At 39.4% G+C, this 27,507-nt stretch overlaps 1 protein-coding gene across 5 annotated transcripts in view; it reads left to right on the top strand.

Annotated features, from left to right (window-relative positions):
• The window catches only part of LOC122091728 (tryptophan--tRNA ligase, chloroplastic/mitochondrial-like), a 63,808-nt gene that overhangs the window by 23,453 nt on the left and 12,848 nt on the right, over nucleotides 1-27,507 (top strand). For 3 of the 5 annotated variants that reach the window (XM_042661836.1, XM_042661839.1, XM_042661837.1), the window contains 6 exons: nucleotides 7,515-7,604; nucleotides 7,685-7,807; nucleotides 19,009-19,080; nucleotides 19,380-19,489; nucleotides 19,607-19,628; nucleotides 19,732-19,797. In XM_042661836.1, coding sequence (XP_042517770.1) covers nucleotides 7,515-7,604; nucleotides 7,685-7,807; nucleotides 19,009-19,080; nucleotides 19,380-19,489; nucleotides 19,607-19,628; nucleotides 19,732-19,797 — 483 coding nt within the window. Of the gene's footprint in view, nucleotides 1-7,514; nucleotides 7,605-7,684; nucleotides 7,808-19,008; nucleotides 19,081-19,379; nucleotides 19,490-19,606; nucleotides 19,629-19,731; nucleotides 19,798-19,946; nucleotides 20,099-27,507 lie in introns of all 5 variants that reach the window. The other 2 variants (XR_006144011.1, XM_042661838.1) reach the window with 2 other exon arrangements.

Genomic DNA, 27,507 nt, shown 5'->3' with positions numbered 1-27,507 from the left:
AAGTCGACAATAACTGTTAGAGTTTATGTGATAAGGGCACTTTAGGGTCAAGTGTATTTTTCTCTTCTCACTTATTGCTCTTTCTTTTTCCCTTTTACCTCCCTAGGTAGGTGTATGTAATTTCTTATATCTTGTTAAGTGAAGTAATATAAATATGGTAGAGAATCTTTTCTCTACACACAACATTCCACCATTCTCTTCTCTCTTCCCTCTTCTTCCTCTTCCACTTCCTCCTCTTCTCCTCTAATCTCTCATTTCTTAGTTCTCTTCCCGTCCTTATATTCTAAACTTGGTATCAAAGCCACACGGTGTTGGTTTGAGTGTCGAGCTATAACTTTCTTCCTTCCTTCTCTTCTCTTTGGAGCCCTAGGTTACAAAATGGTTCCAAGGAAAGGGACTTCTATGTGAAAAGATCGAAGAAATCATGATATAAGCATGCAAGGAGACCATGGAGACACTAAGGGACGTTTCCTTTTGAAGAAAGAGACACTTGACCCTTGCAACAAGCAAAACCAGGCCTAAAGAAGCTTACTATAAGCCCTTGTTTGTTTTTCCTGTCTCATCTGGTCAGATTTTGAACTGAAACCAGGCCCATTTGGATCACCCTAGGGTAAATTATCACCCCCTCTTGGTATCATTTCAACCTTCTTCGAGTTGTTGCTTCACAAACCATTATACCTTGGAATATATGGTACCAACAACCCTGTTTTTGGGTCTTTTTTGTCTCTGAAATTTTGTCCTCGATGCTTCCAAATGCTACTTATTTGTAAGGTATGATGTTTGGGACTATTGAGCTCTTATGTTATGATGCTACACGCCTACACCTTGAAGAATGTGGTTGGTGTGAATTTATTTGACTTATATGTTTGGTTTGTTTGCTGGATTTTTTGTTTTTTCGTTTTTGAAGACAATATTTGGGTATTGTGTTGCCCTTTGCTTTGGATCTCCAACTGTGGTTGTTTAGGAGTATTTATACATTATGTCTAATATCATTGATCCTTTGAAAGCTACATTGGGTGGGTTGAGTAGTACCAATCCCAGCCCGATTGTCTTTGATAACTCCAACCCTCAGATTTCCCTTGTTAAGTTGGATAGCACCAACTATTTGGACTGGTCACATTCTGTGAAGTTATCCTTGAGGAGTCGAGGGAAACTTTGGTATATTAATGGGATTATCAAGGTTCCCGCTCTCTCTAGTCCAGTATACCAGAAGTGGGAAACTGCGAATTCCACTGTTATGACTTGGCTCTTTTTCTCCATGAAACCTGAGATCGGCAGAAGATTTATCCGGAAGGAAATTGCTAAGAATATTTGGGATAGTGTTTCTAAGACCTATGACAGTATAAGTGACTGTTAAGGTTTACCAGCTCTTTCAGCAGGCTCTCTATGAAGCTGGGGAATAGGACTTATCTCTGACTATTATAATACTGTTGTAGGAGTATGGGAGGAGTATGATCATTATCGAGACCTTCAGTTGTCCAATCCTGAAGATGGAGATAAGGTGTACAGATTCCTTAAAAAGTAGCATGTTCTGATCTTACTTGGTTAAACTTGGACTATAAGCAAATCCGGATACAGATTTTGGGTCGATCACCCCTTCCATCCCTTGATGAGGTGTATAGCTACCTATTGAGTGAGGAGACCAGAAGAGGTACTATGGACCCTGCTCCTCCACGTGAGCGATTTGGTCTTTCTTCGACTGCCCACAGAGATTGGCATGGAGGGTGCTGAGGCTAAGGATCGTCCCATAGAGATGACAGGGATAGACCCTAACAGTGATCATTATGGGAAACCTGGGCACACTAGAGAGGTGTTGGGTTCTTCATAGCTGTCTTAGTACACGTTGTGGATCTACTGGCACACGTGGTGGCCACAGAGGAGGGGCTACAAGCCTACAACCCATGCTAATATGACAGATACTGATCCTAGAGGACCCTCATAGGCAGATACCAATTCCTTCTTTAGGGATGATATTGCAGTGGTCCGCCAGTTCATGTCTCAACTTGATAGCCCATCTACCTCACAGGATGCCTCAACTTCCGTTATACATGTCACCACATCTGCACCTTCCATAGCTCTGTCGTGGGTCATTGACTTTGGTGCCACTGACCACATGACTAATATTTCCAATATTATGATTCTTACTCTATTTGTTTTGGTAAGGATTAGGTTTGGGTGGCTGATGGTACCCTCTCCTCTGTTTCGTCGTGGGTCATTGACTTTGGTGCCACTAACTACATGACTAGTATTCCCAATATTATGATTCTTACTCTATTTGTTTTGGTAAGGATAAGGCTTGGGTGGCTAATGGTACCCTCTCCTCTGTTTTTGGTAAAGACAGTATGTCCATTACCTCTTCTATATCACTTAATTCAGTTCTTTATGTTCCTAACTTTACCTCGAACCTTTTGTCTATGAGCACTTTGACTAAATCCTTGAATGGTTGTATCATTTTTTTCTTCTCATTGTCTTTTTTAGGATTTCGTGACGAAGAGGTTTATTGGTAGTGACGTGAGGAGAGCGGTCTCTACCGCCTTGAGCCACAACTATCTTGTTTGACTACACCACAGTCCTATGCATGTGGCTGTAGTGATGCTAGTTCCATAGACTCTGTGATGCTTTGGCATTAGCGATTGGGACATCCATCTTTTGTTGTTATGAGGAAACAATTATCTCATTTGTTTACATCTTTTTCTTCTCATATATTTCATTGTGAACCATGTACTTTTGCTAAACATTGTCGTTCATCTTATCCCTGTCATGGTAATAGATCTATTGTTCCTTTTCATATTGTGCATACTAATGTTTGGGAACCTTATCCCAGTACCTCCCTGTTTGGCCATTGTTATTTTGTTTCTTTTGTTGATAATTTTTCTCATTGTATTTGGACCATTCTTATGAAGCATAAGAGTGGTGATGTTTATGATACCTTCAAAAACTTCTATAAAATGGTCCATACCCAATTTGAAACTAGGATCAAAATAGTCCGATCTAATAAAGGGGGGAGTACGTGTATGGTGTTCTACAAGACTTTTTACTGACAGTGGTATTATCCATTAGCTTGCTTGTGTTGATACACCCCAACAGAATGGGCTAGCTGATAGGAAAAATCGCCATTTGTTAAAGTTAGTAGAAGCCTTCTATTTGGTATGCATGTTCCTAAAACTTATTGGTTTGAAGCGGTTCTTCCTACTGCTTTTCTCATCAGTTGCATGCCTACTGAAATTCTTGGGTCTCAAAAGCCCGTTGCACTATTGTCTCCTCAGTCTTCTGCTTTTTCTCTTCCTCCCAGGGTGTTTGGTTGTGTTTGTTATGTGCATGTTAACAAATCCTCCCACACCAAACTTGATCCCAAGGTTCTCAAATGCCTTTTCATTTGGCATTCTTCCACTACCAAAGGCTACAAGTGTTAGTGTGTTACCATCTTTCATCTTGTAGGAGATTTCTTTCCAAAGATGTCTCCTTCCTTGAGTCTATGCCTTTCTTTGCTTCTCATCAACATCCTCTTCAGGGGGAGAATGAAAGTAAAAGTGAAAAGGTTACTGATGCCATTCCATTTCTTAGTCTCTTGCCTCTTTGGAAAAATAAAGAGGTGGATGATATTGACACTGTGGATATTGTTGATACTGATGAACCTTGTATGGAGAAGCCACTTGATATTGTGTACACATGAACGACAAAGAAGACCTGCCAAGAGTCCTCTTTGGATCGACATCATGAGTTTCATCTCCCCTAATCAGGTAACAGTTCTTCTCCTTTTGAGTTAGACCTCCCTATTGCTGTTTGAAAGGGTGGGAGAGCTTGTACTAGTCCTATAGCACAGTTTGTTTCCTATGGTGTTCTCTCTCCTACAAGTGTTGCCTTTACTGCTACTCTTTCTTCTGCTTCCATCCTTAAAACTGTGATTGAGGCTATGAAAGGCCCTAAGTGGAAGCAAGGCATGTCTGAGGAAATGATGACACAGTGACACTTGAGAAAAATTGCACTTGGAAACTGGTTGATCTTCCCAAGGGGAGAGTTCCAGTTGGATGTAGGTGGGTCTATACAATCAAGTACCGACCAGATGGTGCTATTGAGAGGTACAAGGCGAGATTGGTGGCCTAAGGGTACAGTTAGGTGTATGGAATCAATTATCAGGAGACCTTTGTTCCTGTGGCCAAACATAATTGTATAAGAGTTCTTTAATCTTTGGCGGCATACAGAGATTGGCACCTATATCGGTTGGATGTGAAGAATGCCTTCCTCCATGGTGATTTAGAGGAGGAAGTGTATATGTAGCCCCTCCTGGCTTCAAGTTTCCAGCAGCTGATGGTAAGGTGTGTTTCCTAAAGAAGGCTTTATATGGTCTCAAGCAATCTCCAAAGGCTTGGTTTAAGAGGTTCAAGCAGGTCATTCTGAAGAATGGTCACACATCATTTACCTGGAGAGGTAATGGTAACATCAAAGCATTGATTGTTTATGTTGATGATATTGTGGTGATGGGAGATGACAATGATGAGATAGCTAGGCTGAAATCCTACTTGGCCAAACAATTTGAGATCAAAGACCTAGAATACTTGAAGTATTTCTTGGGAATTGAAATGTCAAGGTCTAAGAAGGGAATCGATATATGCCAAAGAAAATTTGTGTTAGACCTGTTGAAAGAAATAGGGATATTGGGGTGTAAACCGACAAGTTCTCCTTTGAGCAGAATCACAAGTTAGGAGAAGATTGTGGTTCCTCTCTTGTTGATGCAGGCAAGTACCAGAGGCTAGTGGGGAAGTTGATCTACCTGTCTCTGACTCGCCCAAACATTTCTTATACAGTGGGAGTAGTGAGCTAGTTTTTGCATGCTCTCAACAGTGGCCCCTTGGATGTTGTGTACCGCATCTTCAGATACTTGAAGTCCTCTCTAGGAAAAGGACTTTGTATGCCCAAAACAATCACTTGAGGATAGAAGGTTATTCTGATACTGATTGGGCTAGAACCATCTCTTACAGACAATCTACTTCTGGCTATTGCATGTTTGTTGGTGGTAATTTGGTTACATGGAGGAGCAAGAAACAACTTATTGTAGCTAGATCTACTGCAGAGGCAGAGTACAGGGCAATGGGTCATGGAGTTTGTGAACTCATTTGGTTGCGACAGCAGGTCCTTGAGTTGGGATATGGTATTGACAGACCTATGCGTCTCTACCGTGATAACAAAGCAAACATAAGCATTGCCCATAATCCAGTGCAACATGATAGAACAAAGTGCATTGAAGTTGACTGGCATTTCATCAAAGAGAAGATCGACTCTGGAAACATTTGCACACCCTTTGTAAAGACAGGTGATCAATTAGCAGACATCTTCACCAAAGGACTCATTTCTCAACAGTTCAGTACCCTCTTGTGCAACCTGGGAATGTATGACATTTATTCTCCAGCTTGAGGGGGAGTGTTAGAGTTTATGTAATAAGGGTACTTTAGAGTCAAGTGTATTTTACACTTGTGACTATTGTACTTTCTTTTTCCCTTTTACCTCCCTAGGGAGGTGTATGTAATTTCTTATATATTGTTAACCGAAGTAATATATGTGTGGTAGAGAATCTTTTCTCTACACACAACATTCCACTATTCTCCTCTCTTCAATCTCTTATTTCATTGTTCTCTTCCCATCCTTATATCCTAACTATAACATGACGGCAGACCACCTGGGTACATCCTTTACTCTTGATGATGATTGCGACATTGCGAACATAGAGTTGATGATGATTGCATTGAGTTCATCATTCCACCCGAATACTCTGAAGAGAAAGCTCCTAGGGTTAAGGACTTTTCCTAAAGTCCCTACATTACCGAAGTTTTGTCTGGGACTGGTCAAAGCTGCAACTCACTTCTTGTTATCCCTTCATCACTACAAAATTCGAGGTTAAGGTTTTTTCAAGCTGATGAGAGCTGATGTGGATCAAGAGAGGTTCCAGCACAAGTATTCACACCACAACAAGTCCAAATCCTAGTCTAATGGGTTAAATAAGTAGCCATCTGGGTCATGAGTTTAATATTTTTATGTTTTCTATTGCAATTGACCTATTTTGAAAGTCCATATATGAGGGATAAGTGACCCATACGAATATAACTAGCTTGTTGTAGCTAGTCCTCTAAAGTTGTGAAGTCTTGGGGATTTCAATAGGTTAGTTTCATGTTATTTATGAAAGACCTTGAAATTGTGAAGTTCATTAAATATCTTGTAAAGTCCCAATGTAAGTCCTAGGAAATGTACAAGCCGTTAAGTCTAGGAGAAAGTCCCAATGAGAGTCTATAACCCTCCTAGCCTCTATAAAAAGAGCGAGCTGATTGTAAGCATTTGAAATCAGAATTTTAATAAAATTTGGTTCTTACCATTCTTTTGTGAGAGGCAGACTGAACTTGAAGTGAGATGCTAGGGTGGTTGGTGAGATTCTAGCCTAGGCTTGGGTGAGACTCTTCAAGTCATATCTTCTATGTTCTATCTTGTTCCTTTATATTAAAATTTCTTAATTCTAGTTGTGTCCTCACCTCCCTACGATTCTGTCTATTGAGGATTCTGATTGTGTTTCAAGGACTGAACCAGGATCCCATTAACTTAATAACTAGATAAAATTATGTTTTGACTTTATTCACTTTATTGAGTGTGCGAGTGTGATTAAGAGTCCTTTTATGAGCCAGTTTTGGAATTTCAGTTCATTACATGCGTAATACTCCCTGTCTTCCCCTACTTAGAGGTGATTTAAGTAAAGAATGAGATATTATTATTTTTTTTATATCTTAGAGATGATTTAAATAAAGAATGAATTCTTATTATTTTCTTACAATAAATATTTTTGGTGCTGTTGAGATTTACCTACAGAAACTTGATTTCTTCTCTTCTCTTCTTCCTTCTAAAAAGATCAATCTCATCTCCTTTCCCTCCCCTTCAATCGATCTGATTTCTTCCCTTAACAAGAAGTTGCTTCCTTATTCTCAGATCTGATCACAGATTTGATTATTGGGCCTGCTTGCATCTGAGATCCATCATCTGAATTTTCAGATTGCATTAAAGACTATTTAGAATATTGGAAATGACCTTTGCCTTTAGAAAGAAGAAAAAAGCAAAATAACCAAGCTACGACCATTGTTGAAGAAAAAAAAATCTCAAAAGACGCTAGAGATGCAAATCCCTCCCCTTTGGGGGGGGGGGGCAAGGACCATAGGAAAAAACATAGGAAGAGAAAGAAGGGAATTACAGAAAAGCTCTTCGGAATGCAAGCAACTCCTTGCAAAACACCCCATAGCGTGAGAGGGAACAAGCCAAATGAACCTTTTCAACACAAAACCAGGACAGGCCCACCGCCCTTGAGCTCACCTTTCAATTTACTCTGATATACCTACCCTGGTCATCTAAGATAAGCTTCACTGTGTTGATCAAAAGGAAACAAATAAATATTGATTTGTTGAACTTCATAATATGTTGTTTTAATTGCATATTTCCTGGTGGTTTGTTGTGGTAACAGTCTGGGTTTTTGGCATCTGCAGATAACCTTAGAATATGATGTAAAGCAGCTAGCTACAGCAACAAAAAGTACAGCAGCCATTTACATGGCTTGTGGTGTTGACACCACCAAGGTCTGTGGAAAGTTCTTTGGTCATTTTCTCTCGTTATCTATATACCGCTGGATGACTCTTGCTTTGTCTCCCACTTGCAGGCTTCTGTCTTTGTGCAGTCTCATGTCCGTGCTCATGCGGAGCTGATGTGGCTCCTGAGTTCTGTCACTCCAATTGGTCGGCTGAACAGAATGATTCAATTTAAAGAGAAATCACGCAAGGCGGTGCGTTAGTTGCTGTATGATTGCAACCACCTTTTATTCATTTATTTCCTAAAGCACCTTTCATTTTAGATTTAGAGCTTACACGTGTATTTCCTGGCAAGAAGATCTTTGTTCCACATTGGTTGACTTAAACGATGTCCTATCTGCTCATAGATTTGAAAATGATACAAGTGAAAGAGGGTGAAAATGACCATAAGGTACCACCACCTAGGAGATGTTTAATGACAGAATTATGAGTTGGGATATCCAGATATGCTGAAATTTACTCGAGAAAAAATGAATACTGATGCTTAGCTAGGCAATGGTCTACATTCTACATATGTCGGGGGCTTCGGGGAACATGGTTCAAGATCTTGGCGAGATCTCGCCAAGGATTAAAGTATCGGTATCGGCCGCCGTATTGGTCGGCCAAAATTAATATACCTATCGAAGGGTATCGTAGATATAAAGATACGCACATAAATAGATAGGAAACACTTTTTTATACACTTTTGCATGAAAAATTTGTTAAAAAAAACTATTGATAACATGTATTATGCATAAACACTAAATTGAGGGTATCATACTAAGAATTCAAGGTTTGTAGTTATCCCATAAATATAAAATTTTTCCTTCCCAACCTTGATTTCTACTTTAGTTAGATTAAAATATGGTTGGCAGCAACTTTGAAACAAAAACCCCTCAAAAAATCGTGTTTTTCTAAAAAATGACCCAACTTGGCCATTATATGACTATAACGCACCGTATCGGTGTGTATCGACCGATACATACTGATACACACCGATACGTACCAATACATATCGAAACATACATTTCACTCAATTTTATTTTTTCCATAGAGTATCGGCACGTATCGGTTCCCTTTCAGTGCTTATCGTAGGATGCATATCGATAGAAAGGGTTTTAAAAATTTTATGTATTGTATCGGCCGATACGGTACGATATGCACTGACACTTAAAACCCTGGATCTCGTTAATATCTCGTTTTTTCAAAAAGGCGAGACGAGATGAATGACGAGATACAAATTGTACAAGAACTCGACCGAGATCTTGAGATCTCGCTAGATCTTGCCAAATCTTGCTAAATCTCGCCAATATCTTGCCAAATCTTGCCTCTCTCTCTATTTTTTTGAAGAAAGAAACACCAAGGAGCAAGGATTTTGGTACTTTTGCTTGACGATTTCCAGTCCTACACTCATTGAAGCTTAAAGAGTAGAGAATATTACCTCCTCATCCACATTTGGAGTTACTTTTCTTATATATGATGTCTTTTAAATTCTTATGATTATGTTGTGTCATGTTGATTGTGGAATGTGGATTGTGGAATAGAGCATACTAGCCTAAGGTCCGAAGGGTCGAAGACTACTTACATAGGGTAAGAAGTCAAAGTACAATTTTAGGTTTAATTTTAAAAAAACTGATGTTTCCGTTGTGTTTACAAGGACTAAAATAGGGTAATACCAACTTTCAGGGGCTACAATGACCATATAGCCACCGAGTCAACCGGGAAAAAATACATGATCTCGGCGAGATTTGGCGAGATCTCTCTTTTTTGGATTAGCGAGATGGGGGGCGAGAGCGAGATCTTAAACCTTGTCGGGGAAGACTTCCTGTTATAATACCATCTACCACATTCTTGTTGCAAACAATAAGGAAGAAAGTGTAAGAGAAAGATGGCTGTAACTTGGGAGTCACAACCTTGTGGTTGGGGCTGCCCCCTTCATTCAATATATAAACTAGCTATTACAGAGACATAACATGAATAGGAAACTAGGAAGCATTACCAAAAAGGAAACTAACTCTAAGTTAGCTAACTACTAACCGAAACCCAATAGGATACTACATACCATCCCATGGTATGGAGGTCTATGGACACTCATAGACCTCCAACCGACACATACACTCTAACAGTCACCCTCCAACTGGAGCATAGATGTTAATAATCCCAGCTTATTACAAATGTAATCAACTCTACCACTCCTAAGAGATTTAGTAAAAATATCTGCAAGTTGTTCTTGCTTGCGAAATGACATCTAGAGATAACTCCTTGCTATAGCTTCCCATGAACAAAATGACAGTCCACCTCAATATGCTGTGTCCTCTCATTGAACACAAGATATGATGCAATATGGATGCAACCTGATTATCACACCACAACTACATAGAAGAATTGCACTCAAACAATTGCTTTACCCACATCAACTCACAAGTGACATGAGCTATGGCATGATACTCAGACTCTGCGCTAAACCTAGCCCACAACAGCCTGTTTCTTACTCTTCCAAGACACAAGATTTCCGCCAACAAACGTACAGTATCCAGTAGTTGAGCACCTATCAACAAGAGATCTAACCCAATCAGTATCATAAACGATTAACACGTCGATGTCCATGATCATAATACAATGAACCATGGATTGAAGCCTTCTTGAGATACCTCGGAATACAGACAACCTCCCAATGAGAAGTACGTGGAGATGAAAGAAACTAACAACATTGACTGGGAAGCCAATGTCAGGTTGAGTCACAATAAAATAATTCAGCTTACCCACCAACTTGCGATACTTCTCAGGATCTTCTAACACATCACCTCCTTCAACTATAAGTTTTACATTTGGGTCCATTGGAGTATCAAGAAGTTTAGTTCCAATAAACCAGTCTCTGTAAGAAAATCCAAAACATACTTTCTTTGAGAAAGTGAAATTCCCTTTCCTTGGTTGTACAACTTCGATACCTAGAAAATACTTCAACATTCCTAGATCCTTAGTTTGAAAGTGTTGCTATAGTTGCACCTTTAAGCTTTGGATTCTTTCAACATCATCTCCAGTAATGACAATTTGATCAACATACACAACCAGAAATATTCTCCCCACATCAGACTTTCGATAGAACACTGAATGATCACTTTCACTCTTTCACACCTTGACAGCCCAAATTCAGAAACCACATCAGTGAACCTACCAAATCATGCTCGAGGGGACTGTTTTAAACCGTACAAAGACTTCTTAAGCTTGCACACCTTTCCAGACTCCCCCTAAGCAACAAACCCCAGAGGTTGCTCCATATATGCCTCATGCTTAAAGAAAAGCATTTTTCACATCAAGCTGATACAACGGCCAATGAGACGAAGCCACAAGAGATTAAAAGACGAACAAATGCCAACTTGGCAACAACAGAAAAGGTATCCAGATAGTCAACACCACAAACCTGGGCATACCCCTTCGCAACCAACCTGGATTTTAACCAAGCAAGAGAACCATTGGGGTTAATCATAACCACATAAACCCAACGACAACTAGTAGCTGACTTGCCCGACGACAATCGTATAAGATCCCAAGTCTGATTTTCCTCCAAAGCAAGTAGTTCTTCCATAGTTGTCCTCCAGGTAAGACTAGATAATGCCTCTACAATAGACTTAGGAACGTGATGACAAGAAATAGTCTAAAGATAAGAATGAAAAGATGACGACAAACCAGAATAAGATATAGACTTAGAAATAGGATGTTGGGTACAACTCTCAACATGTGCTGTGCAATGGGAAAATCTAGATCAGATAAAGGAATACCTGGAATAGGATCCGTAGACAAAGACGATGAGGCATGTTCCGTAGAGATAGGGGGTGGGGTGAGTGCTAATGCTTCCAGAGGATGCCGAGTATAAACTTGCAGAACAACTCATGGAGGTGGTTGTGACAACTTTGCTTTTGTGGTAACGTGTGGAATAGAATAATGGATAACATAAAGTGGAAGATTATCATCTAGCTTAGACAAAACAAACGACTCATCCGGGTAGGATGTGGACTCAAAGAAGGATACATCAACAGTAACAAAATATTTCTGAAAGACAAGAGAATAACACTGGTACCCTTTTGGGTGTGTGAGTAACTCAAAAAGAGACACTAAGAGCTTTAGGATCCAACTTGGACAAACTTGGACGGTGATCAATAAGGGACACCACCATGCAGAACAGAAGAAGGCATACGATTAATAAGATAAAAAGTAGTCAGAACAACATAAGCCCAAAAATATTTGGCCACCTTTATTTCAAAAAGAAGGGACTGAGCAATTTCCATCAAATGACAATTTTTCCTTTTAGCAACTCCATTCTGTTGAGGAGTATCTGAACCGGAAGACTGATATATCGTACCACAACTAGCTATAAATTGAGAAAACGGACCAGAAAAGTACTGTTGAATTATCACTGCGTAAAACTTTAATGGTAATATTAAATTGATTTTGAACTTCGGCAACAAAGGCGCAAAAGATGGTGAATAACTCAGAACGATTTTTCATTCAATAAATCTAGGCAACTCTTGAATAGTCATCAACAAAAGTAGAGAAATATTCAAACCTGATTTGGATGTGGTAGGGCCATGGTTTAAAGTATTGGTACCTATCATACAGTATCGGCCGATACGTATCTGTATTGGCCCCTATCGATACGATGCACGAAATTTTTTAAATCCTTTTGTATCAATATGTATCCTACGATACATACCGACACACACCGATACGCACCGATACGTACCGATACTCTATAGAAATAAAAAATTGAGGTGAAATGTACGTTTCGGTATGTATCGGTATGTCTCGGTGCGTATCGGTATGTATCGATACATACCAATACGGTGCTCTAAGGTCATATAATGGCTAAGATGGGTCATTTTTTAGAAAAAAAGATTTTTTGAGGATTTTTATTCCAAAGTTGCTGCCAACCATTTTTTTTTCTCTAACTAAAGTGGAAATCAAAGGTTGGGAACAAAGATTTTACATTTATGGGACAACTACAAACCTTGGATTCTTAGTGCGATATTCTCAATTCAGTGTTTATGCATAATAAATGTTATCTATTGCTTTATTTTTTTAACTATTTTTTTAATGTAAAAATGTATAAAAAAGTGTTTCCTATCCATTTATGTGTGTATCTTTAGCGTATCTCCGATACGATACCCTCTGATACGTATCTTAATTTTGGCCGACCGATATGATAACCGATATTGATACTTTAATCCTTGGGTAGGATAAGGACCTTATACATCCAAGTGAACTGAAGCAGAAGGGTGAGTAGACCGTTTATTGACTTGAGGGGATTAACTTACACGATGTAGCTTTCCAAATTGACAAGACTCACATTCTAAACTAGAAAGAGAACTACGACAAGGATCAAGCTTTTGTAGACTTTGTAAAGACGAATGGCCCAACCGGCAGTGAACCTAATGAGGGGTCAATACTCAAACAAGCAACAAAAGGAGGATTGTCTTTAAGAAGATACGACCACCCAACTCAATGGCCTTTACCAAGCATCTTATTCATCGTAAGGTCCTGAAAAACACAGGAGTTGGAATAAAAGATTACAGAATAATTGTAAGCATGTGTGAACTTGCTTATAGACGAAAGATTAAATGGAAAATGTGGCAAATAAATGATAGATGATAACGACAAAGAAGAATTAAATGAACTGCGCTAGTGCTTACAACTGAACCATTGGCCAATGTGGCATCAACAAAGGATTCCTTAAAGGAATTAAATATACCTGAAACACCAGACATGTGATTAGATGTACCTGAATCAATTATCTAGGGATGAAAAGAGGAGAGACATGCAATAGCATTACTTGTCTGGATAGAAGTTGTAGTGGAAGGGCTGAGGAGTTTGAGTTCGAGTTTGAGTCTGAAACTGATTGTACCTTGCAAAATCTTCATCGATTGTCTTAACCATCTTACCCTCAGATTGTCCAGGTTGAGAAGGCTCAGCAACTATGGTTGAATTTGCAAATTGCTTCTGAGAAGGTTTGCCATGATGTTTCCAACAGAAACGTTGGATGTGCTATGGTTTGCCACAATGGTGGCATGTTCGTACTACCCCCGAACTATATGAAGGGTTCCCAGTGGATTGCCCCTTGCTACTACCACTGCCTATACCACGTGGAGCTCCACAATTATTACTTTGGGCTGCAAGTGCGGAGCTGTCCGATGGTGTAAGGTCATTACAATTCTCTCCAGATACTTGTAAGACTCGAGAAAAGGAATCTGCAAGAGATGCCACCTTGTCACATCCAAGGATCTGAGAACATACTGAGTCGTACTCTATTCCAAGACCTCCCAAAAAGCCCATACCTGCAAGCTGCTCTCGCTGATTCTACATCTTTTTCACATCACTACTAATAGAAAGTAAAGAGTTTAACTCATCGTACATCCTCTTGAAATTAGCAAAGTACTGAGTCAGTGGGGTGACCCTTCTGATCAGCCCTACAAAAGTCCTGAGATTAACTCATAAGTATAAGACAAATTGTTCTGTCCATAATATAGAACATCAAATACTCCCGCAACTACTTCGTAGTGCCAATGTGAGTAATTGTATCAACGATAGAGTTCTCCATGGAGTTCAACAGCTGTCCGAAAATTCGTGCATTAACAATATCCCATGTGGTGTCTGTATCATATTTCACTTTTGTAAGATGGCTCTGTTGATCACGACCAGTCAACACTAACTGCACAATTTTTTTTCCATTGTTGAAAATTAGCAACTCTTGCAAGTTTCTTCTCTGTGATCCTATGGGAGTAGGATGAAACCCCCTTTGCAACAAAACTTTTTTGCTTCACCTTCAGCCATTATCACAATAGAAGAGCCAAAAATCGATTTCCAAAGACCCTGCAAAAATCGATTTTGACAAAAATATTAATGTAGGAGTAGATTACATGAAACTAACCCCCACAATTTATAAATCCCAAACAAGACAAATAGGACCAGGAAATAAGGGAATAAGACCATCAATTAACCCCCCAAGGGTACTAATGCAGGAGTATATTACAAGTAACTAACTCCGCAGTTTATAACCCCAAACAATACAAATAGGACCAGGAAATAAAGAAATAATACCATCAAATAAATCCCCAAGGATACAATACCCATATAGGAGCAAAACCAGCCCAAAATCTAACCCGATATGAGAGAGAAAGACCTGTTATAGAGCTGGAGAGAGAGAAGTGCGGCCAGGGCTGTAGGAGTCCGATTGAGTTGCACTCTTGGGCGTAGATAGTCCCTAGGGAGGGTACAAAAACCCCCAAAGTTGGCAGGATTCTGACGGCTGGTTGTGAAGTTACAAGCTTTCTTGATTTTCTAACCTAGGAGAGAAAACTAAGAAGAACCTTCAAGAACAGTAGCTGAATGCTTCCAACAGTGACTAGGTAAGGATCGTGAGACCCTTATGAGGCCTGGAATACCCTGATTGAAGACCTGGCTGAATAGAGTACAGAAGAGAGAAAGAGAGGAGATCGATCTCTTTCCTATTCCCACTAGGATTGCTGATCGGTTCTGTTTTCTGGAGACTTTTATCAAAATCTGAATTATACCTCTTGAATGTTACAGAAAATAAAATAAAAACGAAGAATAAAATAGATGGGGGATTGAGAAGGGTGAAAGAGAATAAAGGAAGTGGCTATCTCAGCCTGGGCTTCTCACCCACAGCTATCTCAGTTGTTCTAAGCATTTAGGGCCCGTTTGGTATCGTTTCTGTTCCAGAAACGCCGTTTCGTTTCAAAAACGAAAATTTCAGTTTCTGTGTCAAAACGCAGTTTTTAAACGAAAAAATGGTGTTTTAAAATTTCAGATTTTTATCGGGAAATTTTTTTTTATTTTTTTGTAAAATGGAACGAAACTGGGAAGACGGAACTCCAAAATGGAGTTCCGTCCTATCTGGTTTTTTCAGTTTTTTTTTTTCACTTTTTGTTCCAAAAAAACAGAAACGGACCATAAGTGCACCAAACAGAAGATTCCGTTTTTTCGTTCCAATAGAACGAAAAAACTCCAGAAACGTTTTTTTAGAACGATACCAAACGGGCCCTTAGTTGCAAACTTTCTTTCATAAATGCAAACTTTCTTTCATTCAAATCTGTCCAATAATGGTACGTATGCCTCTCTATTTCTAGAGGGGAAGTTTGCAATCATACTAATACTAGGAGCTAGTTTCCCAATAGGACTAGACACTCCTACTACAACTAGGAATTCAAAATAGGACTAGGATTTGACTTTATGACTCCAACATGGAATAGGACTAACTAACTAATAGTCTATATGGGACTTTACAACCAACTAATGGCCTAATGGGCCTTTATTGAATTAAATAGCAACTAATTAAACTAATGAATAAAATCCCGTTTTCCTATATTCTACCCATATTTTAGGCCTATTAAAGTGGCCCATTTCTAAGAAAACTCATGGGATCAAAGGCCCAACACATACATAATACAACCCAGGGCTTATTTGTAATAAAATAAGCCCAAGTGACTTATCTACATCAGGTACAATACCAATACAGGAGCAAAATCAGCCCAAAACCTAACCTGGTAGGAGAGAGAAAGACCTGCAATATGGCTGGACAGAGAGAGGTGCGGCCAGGTCTATAGGGCTCCAATTGAGCTACACTCTTGCGCGTAAGTGGTCCCTAGGAAGGGTACAAAAACCTAAAAATTTGAAGGACTTCCGACGGTCGGTTGCTAAGATATTCACTTTCTTGAAAATCAGACCTAGGAGATATAATTTGTCAAAATTCTGCATGGTCAGCATCTGGTAGCCTTGAATGGTTCTTCCAAGATGGATCGATTGATCCACTAATGATGTGGAATAGCACCTAGCAAGACCAGGCAGATCAGACTTCAGATGGAGGAGATATTGGAGATCAATTGGACTTCAAAACTGAAATTCCTTTGCTGGTTGATTCTGATTTAATAGGGCTTGATAGATCTGAAAACTCTCTCTTGGAAATCTCACAGTAACAATAATTAAGAACAGAAAATAGTAATGGAAACTAAGAAGAAAAACAAAATGGATGGTTGAGAAGGATGAAAATAAAGGAATGGGTATCACACCCCTCAAAGGTTTAGGCATCTCATCTCTTAATAACAACTTTTAACTAAAGAGTAATCACTCAATAATTCATTCATTCCAATCTGAGGATTGATTACATAAGCTCCTCTATTTAAAGAGGGCAGAATAGCAATTCTAACATAATTAGGAGCTAGTTTCCAAATAGGACTAGACACTCCTATTGGGACTTGGACCCTTAATAGGACTAGACTAGAACTCCAACTCCAACATGGAGTAGGACTAGAACTAGAACTCCAACATGGAGTAGGTAACTAACTAGTCATTCATTAATAGGGAGACCTAAACAGACTCAAACTGAAATGACAAGGAAATAAACTCAAAACAGGACTCTAACTAAACTAATGAATTAAATTACGTTTTTTACTTTCTACCCATATTTTAGGCCCATTCAAGTGGCCCATTACAAAGAAAACCAATGGGATTAAAGGCCCAACACATACATAACCTCCAAGGCTTATTTGTAATAAAATAAGCCCATTAAGTGACTTATTTGCATCAAATATGCTCTAGAGAAGGTTGATCTAAAACCCAAATAGGGAGATAGATCATAAGAATTATTGATTCAAATATGCTAAGTAGTACAAATCAATCCAAACAGTTGCACAAATCCAAATTTCAACCACAAAAGGGAAGATAATAAGAATCAACTCAACGAACCAAACCCTAAACTGGGAAGTTTAGGAATACACCTGCGGTTTGTTGTAGGGACCTTAGATGATGCTGAGAATTGGACCGAATGTCCTTGGTATTTTGCTGAACAAAACCTCAAAAGGATTTGAGAAACAAACTCAAAGATCAAATAGATATGCCAAAAATCGATTTTTGGCAGAGACCAAAACCCTGAAAATCGATTTTTTCCCTTCAAAGAAATCCCATCTTCAACCAGTGAATCAAATCAGCAACTCATACCACCAATAACTTGAGTCGATCCTCCCAAATATTGATTGTTCCTAATCAATCATGCTTCCATTCAAAAACTTCGTAAAAGGGATGATATCACCCCCTTTGAAAATCGATGTGGCCTCTAGGATCAACTAGTAACAGCCAACGATGAACCAAAATAAAAAGGAACTGTTACTAGTTGATGTAGTGATAACAAAGCCTTGATTAGTTTTAAGGATCAAGCTCTGATACCATGTAAACAATAAGGAAGAAAGTGGAAGAGAGAGAAAGAGACAGAGAAAGTGAGATGACTGCATGGTTTAAGATATCCAAATATCTCTCTTTTTCAAAAAGGCGAGACGAGATGTATGGCGAGTTATAATTGTACAAAAACTCAACTGAGATCTCGAGATCTCGTCTCTATCTTGCCAAATCTCGCTTCTCTCTCTCTCTCTCTCTAATTTTTTGAAGAAAAACACTATGGAGCATGGATTTTGGTGCTTTTGCTTGAGGATCTCCATTCCTACACTCATTGAAGCTTAAAGAGTAGAGAATATTACCTACTCATCCACATTTGGAGTTACTTTAATTTTCAATGTATGTGAATGTGATTCATCAGTCATCAATTTTAGTTGTTAAACACTTAAGTAGTTATCTATGATGTATTTTAAATTCTTATGATTATGTTGTGTTGTGTTGATTGTGGAATAGAGCATACTGGCATAGGGTCTGAAGAGCCGGAGACTACTTACATAGGGTATGAAGTCAAAGTACCATTTTATGTTTGATTTTAAAAAAAATTGATGTTTCCATTGTGTTTAGAAGGCCTAAAATAGGGTAAATACCAAGTTTCAGAGGCTACAAAGATTATATGACCATCAAGACCAACCACCGTGTCGACCGGGAAAAAATACATGATCTCGGCAAGATCTTGCCAGATCTCTCTTTTTTGGATCAGCGAAATGGGGGGCGAGAGCGAGATCTTAAACCTTGGATGGCTGTAACTTGGGAGTCACAACCTTGTGGTTGGGACTGCTCCTTTCATTCAATATATAGACTAGCTATTACAAACTTAACGTGAATAGGAAACTAGGAAGCATTACCAAAAGGAAGCTAACTCTAAGTTAGCTTACAACTACCCTAAACCCAATAGAAAACTACATACCATCCCACGGTATGGAGGTCTATGCCATAGACCTCCAATCGACACACACACTAACACTTGTCACACAATTTTATTCTGCTGTTGTAACTTTCACCTGTGTGGTTTTAGCATTTTTACTTCTCTCCAATATCTGCTTCTGGATGTGTTTATCTGGTCATTTTTTTAATACATAGTACAAATTCTCTTGTATCTTAATGATATTTGATTTCATTGATCAGTAAATATTGATAACTAGGCCTCTCTCTCACTCTCTCTTTCTCTCTCTGGTAGGGAGACGAACAAGTTGGGGTTGCACTTCTGACATATCCTGTTTTAATGGCTTCTGATATTCTCTTATATCAGGTGATCTTTCATTCGTGCAACTTACATTTTAGGTGATGCACGTACAATCCATAGTTTGAGCTGATTGTTCGATCCTCCATTTTTTTCATGCTCTCGCGGAAAAATAAAAATAGAAGAAAAATAAGTGATCGATTCTTCCTTGGACCTTCTACTTATGGCCATGTGGCTTTGTTATTACTTACATGCTTTTATTTCTGAAACTTAAAGAATCTGAAATTTATTCTCCCTTAGCTCTATTAAAAGCTCATTATGTTCTTAAAGATACTTGACTCTTACATGTTTTTGGCATGAAACTGCAGTCTGATTTGGTTCCAGTTGGTGAGGATCAGAAACAACATCTGGAGCTAACTCGTGAGCTGGCTGAGCGAGTTAACTATATGTATGGAAGGAAGTGGAAGAAAATGGGAGGGTAAGAACTGAATTATCCCAGCAGTTGGATTTCTTTGGTACCTTTCTGCAGTTCCAATCATCATTGCTTCTCTTTCTCTACATTATGATTTGATTGCCTACATTGTTTTTGTGACAGACGAAGTTCTGCAATTTTTAAGGTTGACTCTGTTCCTTGAAGCCCCTTTATAACTCCCCACCTGAGCTTTTGAAATATAATGAAAGTTAAAGAGGGACTCTTACCTTATCAATTTACTGTTATAGGTTCCTGAATCTCTTATCCCACCAGCAGGTGCACGGGTGATGTCACTCACTGATGGTCTTTCTAAGGTAACTAGGACTTGCATTTTTCATGTATGAGTTTCTATACCACTAGAGGTTTTCCTAATTGATGTAGAATGATGGACAGAATGCTTAAAAAAATCTTCATGGTTCTCGGAGTCTCCTTCTTTTGTACTCATTCCAGTTCCTTTTTGCAGAGAAATTGCCTGACTATAAAAAAGGAACTCACTTTTCTTGAAGATTGATGGGCTTACTAGCTGTAACAAAGTCCATAACCCCATCACATTTCTTCATTCTTCCTACTTTCTACTCAACAATCAATTTTAGCATTCCAAATGTCCAAGAGCAGGTAAGCTTCCACATTATCCTGCCCCCTCTGTTCAATACATGATCAACCTCCTTTTGAAGATTGATGGGTTTACTAGGTGTGACAAAGTCTGCAATCCCATCCCATTTTTTCTTCCTTCTCCCTGATTTCTATTAATGCCATTATTGCAATCGAAATGTCCAGGGTTAAGCCATTTCCCTTTCCCCACTGATTAATGCACGATCAGCCTCCTTTCTCCAGCAGTCAGATCAAGTCACCGATAAACCTTATCATGACACCCACTGTGGTCTCATCTTATCTGTTGATTACATCTGTGTCGACTTAAGCTTCTGTTCTTACCCAGCCTACCCACCAGAAATCTACCTATGAAGTTCCTGTGTTTTTGCTTTTCCATCTCTGTTTTCTTTCTTTTCATCCTTTTTCCCCCTTTGGGGGTTTTCCCTTCGCTTTTTTTTTTCTCATCCCCTTCTTCCTTTCTCGATATATTCTTTTTTTATTTTTTAATTCTTACAGTAACTAAAAAGATATAGATTGGTGTTTTACAACTTGAGGAACTCGTCATCTTCTTTTCCTTTTTCTTTTTTTTTTTTTGTTTGTTTTGTTTTTTTGTTGTTGTTTTTTTTTTTTTGCGTGTGTGTGTGTGTGTGTTTTTCGTTCTGTGGTTAATGACATTTTTATTCAATTAGATATTACTCAATAAATTAAGTGATGCAATCCTGGGTCACAAAACCCTGCTTTGGGATTACTATTGGCCCACCCAGATGATCAACAGTTCAAAATTTAAAAGGAACGAAAATTATATATTTCTTGAGACAAGTCAAGCCCTTAAGAGTAACATAACAGAATTGGAATGAAATCAGGAATTGATCTTAAATGGAAGAGGGTAAATTTTGGTATTATAAATCAAGTTAGGATTTGAAGGGAATAAAATTTAAGTAGAAGGGTTGCTACTAACCGGAAATTATATATTTCTTGGCTCATTACTCCCATTGCATAAGAAACATCAGGGCAATTCAGAGACAGGTAAATCAGCTTCCCCACTAGCCTCTAGTATTTCCCTGCATCAACAAGGGAAGGGCCACGATCTTCTTCTAGCTTATGATTCTGCTTAATAGGAGAACTTGCCGGTTTGTAACCCAACATTCTTGCTTCTTTCAACAGATCTAGCCTAAATTTTCTTTGGCATACGTTGATTCCCTTCTTAGACCTTGACACTTCAATACCCAATAATTAATTCAAGTGTCCTAGATCCTTGATCTCAAACTGTTTGGCCAAATAAGCTTTCAGCCTAGCTATTTCATCATTGTCATCTCCAGTCACCACAATATCATCAACATACACTATCAATGCTCTGATAGTGCCATTACCTCGTTGGGTAAATAATGGTGGTCTGATTGACTCTGGGAATATCCATTCTTCAGAATGGCTTGTCTGGACCTCTCAAACCAAGCCTTTGGAGATTGCTTCAGACCATAAAGTGCCTTCTTCAGGAGGCACACCTTTCCATCGGCTGCTGGGAACTTAAAGCCAGGAGGGGGCTGCATAGACACTTCCTCCTCTATATATCCATGGAGGAAGGCATTCTTCACATCCAACTGATATAAGGGCAATCTCTGTTTGCTGCCACAGATAAAATGACTCTTAGAGTTATGTTTGGCCATAGGAGCAAAGGTCTCCTGATAATCAATTCCATACACTTGACTGTACCCTTTTGGCCCCCAATCATGCCTTGTACCTCTCAAGAGCACCATCTGATCGGTACTTGATTGTATAGACCCATCTGCATCCAACTGGGATTCTCCCCCTGAGAAGGTCAACAAGTTCCAGGTATAATTCTTCTCAAGAGTCATCATTTCCTCTGACATGGCTTGTTTCTACTTAGGTACTGGCATAGCCTCAATAACAATTTGACGTGATCTAGACATGTCATCTTCATAGCCTAATCATCCATACTCCTCACCTCAGCGTGGTTATGACATGAACTCAATATTTTCAAAGGAGGCTATTCAATGTTTCCAATGTAAGAGTTATGGGCATAGAGCTAATCAATGTCCTAACCGGTTGTTAGCATACATCGACAAGGATAATTTTATACCCTATACACCAGAAGAGCAACCGAAAATAGGAACAGTAAATCTGGAGGTTGAATGCGATCGTGAGCCTAATGAGATTAATGATGGTGAGCCTCAACTGTTCTATGTGATCCGTCCTCTTTTGACTACACAGAAGATTCCCGAGGAGGACAATTGGTGCCGTAACAGTATCTTTCAGGCCAGGGTGCGATGCAATGATAGCTTGTGTAATATGGTGATTGACCCCGACAGTTGTACCAATGTTGCTGAAAATGCTGTTCGCAAGTTGGGTCTGAAAACTGAGCCTCATCCGAACCCCTATAAGGTTGGGTGGGTGAACAACAATAGTCTGAAAATTCATGAAAGGTGTTTTGCTCACGTATTCTATTGGTGGACTGATTGATCAGGTTCAGTGTGATGTTCTCCCTCTGAAAGTCTGTCACATTCTTCTGGGGCACCCATGGTTGTTCGATAAGAAAGCCAAGAACATATGAGAATATGTACTCTTTTCAGCATGATGGCCTTGAGATAAAGTTCCTTCCAGCAAAGGATCTTCCCCCTCTCAAGCTTAAGAGGACAGTTGGTACTTTTCTGATCAAGCGCATCGACTCTGATGGCATTCTTGGACCTCATCCAAACTCGACGGAGTCGAGTTCTTTTCAGAGGAGGAGAGTTGATGCAGATACAACTACACTTACCTGGTTGGACCAGTATGACCGCCTATAGAAGCTAGGTGAAAATAACCTTGGGGGGATGAATAGGTTATACTAGTGGAAATTCAATTCTTTAAAAAATATTATCCCAAGTGTGGATTGTAAATAAAAATTGCGGAATGAAATAATGTACTCACAATCACACAACACCAAGAATTATAGTGGTTCGACTCAACCTAAGGCTAGTCCATTTCCTGTAAGAGTCCTCTTGTAAGGTATTCCACTAGTTCTCCCTTTCAGTACAGTAGGTAGGGAAGAAAAACCTTTACAATCTTTTAAGGATAAGAGTATGCGTACAAATCTCCTTTACAGGTAGAGAGACACCTTTACAATCCCCTTTAACGTAGAGAGGCACCTTACATTATCCTTTAAGGTAGAGAGACACCTTACACTCTTTGAAGGATAAGAGGATCCTTGCAATCTCTTAAGGATGCTTAAGTACAGTCTAGACTTAATGTAAAATAGAAAATTGAGAAGTAGAATAAAAGAGGATTACCTCCAGTGTGGTGCAAATGAAATATGCAATGATGATAGAATGAAAGCACCTTTTGAAGTCTTCTTGATGCTTGTAATGCAAATGCCAAGATGTAAATGAAGACTTGTAGATAAGCTTGAGTTCCTCTTGAATGGAAAATGAAGAACTTGAACTCAAGAGATGGTGTAGACCAATTCTCACTTCTAATGCTCAAATAATGCTCCTCCAAAGTTGAGATTAATTGTTAATTAATGAGTAGCATTAGAGGTATTTATAAGTGATCTTAGGTGGTCATTTTAAGCAGTAAATCTCACTCAAACGGTCATATTCTGGGTCCATCGGTTGACCGCCAAGCGGTCGACCACCAAGAGCCGTTGAGACAAAATATAGCCGTTGAGGCACTTCCAGGCAGTCACTGGTCGACCGGAGGATTCTGCTGGTCGACCGGCTGTGGTCTAGGACAGTGCCGGTCGACAGGGGCTTCCAGTCGGTTGACCGCCAACGTGACAAACTTTTGACAGAATGCTGTCATACTGACCAGTCGTTAGTGTTTTGACCATAACTTTTTGGTCTGACCTTGGATTGACCCGAAACCAGTTGTGTTGGAATTGTGACTCGATTTCCTACAATTTTCATGAAGGGTCCATCTCCTGATACCAACTCTAAGGTTACCCAAAATGCCCTTGAGTTAGGTCAATATGGTTTTCACTAAATTTCACTAGAACATATTTTTCTTAATATGTTCCATACCACTTAGGGACTTTCATACTTGGTCAAAGTATGTCCTAAGGTCATTCTAGTATGGTGCAATGCAAATGCATGAGGTCCGTGCACGTATGTATTTTGGAAGGTTACATATTACATATAAAAGACTATTCAATCCTAGAAGATCTTCATTGAGCTTCTTCACTTAGATCTTCCACTTCTTGGCACTTCTTCTTCAATCAATTCATTTGTAAGTCCTTGTCTTAAGAGATGAGCTTCATGTCTTGATTTCTTGAAGCTTGATACCCTAGAAGATCTTCATTGAGCTTCTTCAAGTATTGATACCAGCTTGTTGATACTCTTCATTTGATGACTTCAATCTTCATTTCTTCCTTTCATTCATCAAATTCGACCTTTGATATGAAGTCTCTACAAAACAATACTTGAAGGAAAATTGTGAAATCTTTCATATGTTTGTTATCATCAAAATCAATTATAGGAGTGGGCATATCCCTAACACCAACGGCCAAAAAGAACCGGTCCAACCTGTTACAATTCCAGAGATTGTATCTAAACCAGAAACAGGAAGAAAAAGAGGAAGAAAAGAGAAGAGAAGAGGAAGAAGATGAAGTAACCAGAGGAAGTCTTAAGAATGGAGAGCAACCTGAGATTAATTCAATGTGTATGTAATCTCAGGTTCTCTTATTGTATATATAACATTAGGTCAATAAGAAAGACAAAAGGGCCCCCACTTACATGAAGGACAAACCCAAAAATACCCAAGGACATTTCTGTCCTTGTTGTAGGTGCTGATTAGCGCTATACACTCACCCTCAAGCTGGAGCATATAAATCTCCCATGCTTAGCTTGTTACAACCACTACGAAGGCTAGGAGCAAATAAGGACTTAGTTAACATATCAGCCAACTGATTCTTTGATGAAACAAACGGAGTCTCAATCAACTTCTTTAGAACAACATCACGAACAAAGTGACAGTCCACCTCTATATGTTTGGTCCTCTCATGGAAGACCGGATTGCTAGCAATATACACAGCAACTTGGTTGTCACAATGCATCTGCATAGGCTTGGTTACTGGAAATCCCAACTCCAAGAGTAACGAACGCAACCACATCAGCTCAGTAGTAGTATGAGCTATAGCTCTGTATTCTGCTTTTGCACTAGACCGGGTAATAGTGGTCTGTTTCTTGCTACGCCACGTGACCAAATTACCTCCAACAAAGGTATAATATCTAGTGGTAGATCTCCGATCACTAGCCAAGCCAGCCCAATCAACATCAGAGTAGCCAATTAGATCCATGTGTCGATTAGGACGATAAACTAGCCCTTTTCCAGGGGCCCTCTTTAGGTAGCGAAGAACACGAACAACAGCTTCCCAATGAGCCTTCTGAGGAGACTGCATGAACTGATTGAGGACTCCAACAACATAGGAGATATCAGGGCGAGTCACAGTAAGGTAAATTAGCTTGCCAATTAGACTTTTGTACTGATGTATATCTTAAAGAGGTTCACCATCATCAACACCAAACTTTTGGTGAGGATCCATAGGGATATCAACAGGTTTGGATGCGAGCATCCCAATATCAGATAAGAGGTCCACTACATACTTCCTTTGGGATAGAATGATCCCTTCTTTGCTCCAGATTACCTCAATCCCAAGGAAATAATGAAATTGGCCTAGATCCTTTGTCTGAAAATGATGCTAGAGATGACTTTTCACTTCAGAAATTCCTGCCTCATCATGACCAGTCAGGATGATATCATCAACATACACTATCAACACAACCAACTTGTCACCCCTGCGGTGAACAAACATAGAGTGATCAGAGTAACACTGAGAAAACCCACAAGTGACTATAGTAGCACTAAACTTATCAAACTATGCCCGAGGAGATTGTTTGAGACCATAGATCGCTTTGTGTAAGCGACACACTCGACCTTTGTTCTCCCCCTGAGCAACATACCTGGGAGGTTGCTCCATATAAACTTCTTCTTGTAGATCACCATATAAGAAGGCATTCTTGATGTCCAATTGAAATAAGGGCCAATCAAAGTTGATAGCAAAGGAATTAAGAACACGAACAGAATTTAGTCGAGCAACCGGGGAGAAGGTCTCAAAGTAATCAACACCATAAGTCTAAGTATACCCCTTGGCAACCAGACGAGCCTTCAACCGCTCAACAGAGCCATCAGAGTGTTACTTAACAGTGTAGACCCAACGACATTTCACCAGGTCCTTATCAGGAGATAAATCTACCAGACTCTAGGTACCACGACTCAAGAAAGCATCCATTTCTACATCCATGGCACCCTTCCATCCAGGGATATGGAGAGCCTCAGTATGAGTACGGGGAACAAGGTTAGTAGAGAGAGATAGAGCAAGGCTATGAATATAAAGGTGGAAGGTGAGAGATAGACAAACTTATCAATAGGGTAAACAACCAAGGATTTTTGAGTAAAAAACATATACCTTTTTTACGAGCAATTGGTAAGTCATCAGATGGAACAGAAAGAGGAACTTCACTAGAGGAAGGTAGCGATGGAGTATGTGTAGCAGCTGGATCAATAACCTCGCCACTGGACTGTCCAACCCTCGTCCTGCACCGATAAACCTATAGAGAAGGAACAGGTGCACTGGTACTAGGGGTATCAGGAATCGGTATAAGGGATGGAATGGGAGGAGAGGGAGAGGACCACTCCTCAGTAGACTGAGACACCTGTGGAGAAAAGAATGATGTGCCTTCAAAAAATGTCACATCGGCACTAACAAAGTTTCTGTGAATAACAGGATCATAGCACTTGTATCCTTTTTAGATACGAGAGTAGTCCGTGGAGACAACTTATCCACGTGCATGTGAAGATTTTGAACAAAGCACACACACCCAAAACCCGGGGAGGAAGAGGAAAACTAGGTAGAGTAAGAAATAAGATAGAGAAGGGAGACCTATTTGACAGAACAAAAGAAGGCATGCGATTAATCAAATGACATGCAGTTAAAACCCCATCATTCCAAAAATGCTTAGGAATATGCATATGTATCATAATAGCTCGAGCTACTTCAAGGAGGTGCCATTCTTGTGCTCAGCAACCCTATTTTGCTGTGGGGTATATGCACAACTAGTCTGATGAATCATGCCATGGGTATCACAAAAGTCAGAAATATCATTTTGAGCATATTCTAAAACATTATCAGAACGAAAAATCTTAATGGAAATGCCAAACTGAGTTTTTATTTCATTATAGAATTTTTGAAACATAGATAGAAAATCAGATTTGTCCTTTAACATGTAAAGCCATGTGAGGCGAGAGTGATCATCTACAAATGTAACAAAATAGCGAAACCCAAACCTATTACTAACTCTGCAAGGACCCCATACATCAGAATTAACTAATGAAAACGACGGACTACGAGACACTGATCAAGATGGAAAAGACACCCGATGATG

Source organism: Macadamia integrifolia, chromosome 10 (assembly GCF_013358625.1).
Source record: "Macadamia integrifolia cultivar HAES 741 chromosome 10, SCU_Mint_v3, whole genome shotgun sequence".
In the NCBI taxonomy this organism is placed as follows: Eukaryota; Viridiplantae; Streptophyta; class Magnoliopsida; order Proteales; family Proteaceae; genus Macadamia; species Macadamia integrifolia.
Note: the sequence above shows the minus strand (reverse complement) of the source record. Positions and strands in the feature narration are given on the sequence as shown.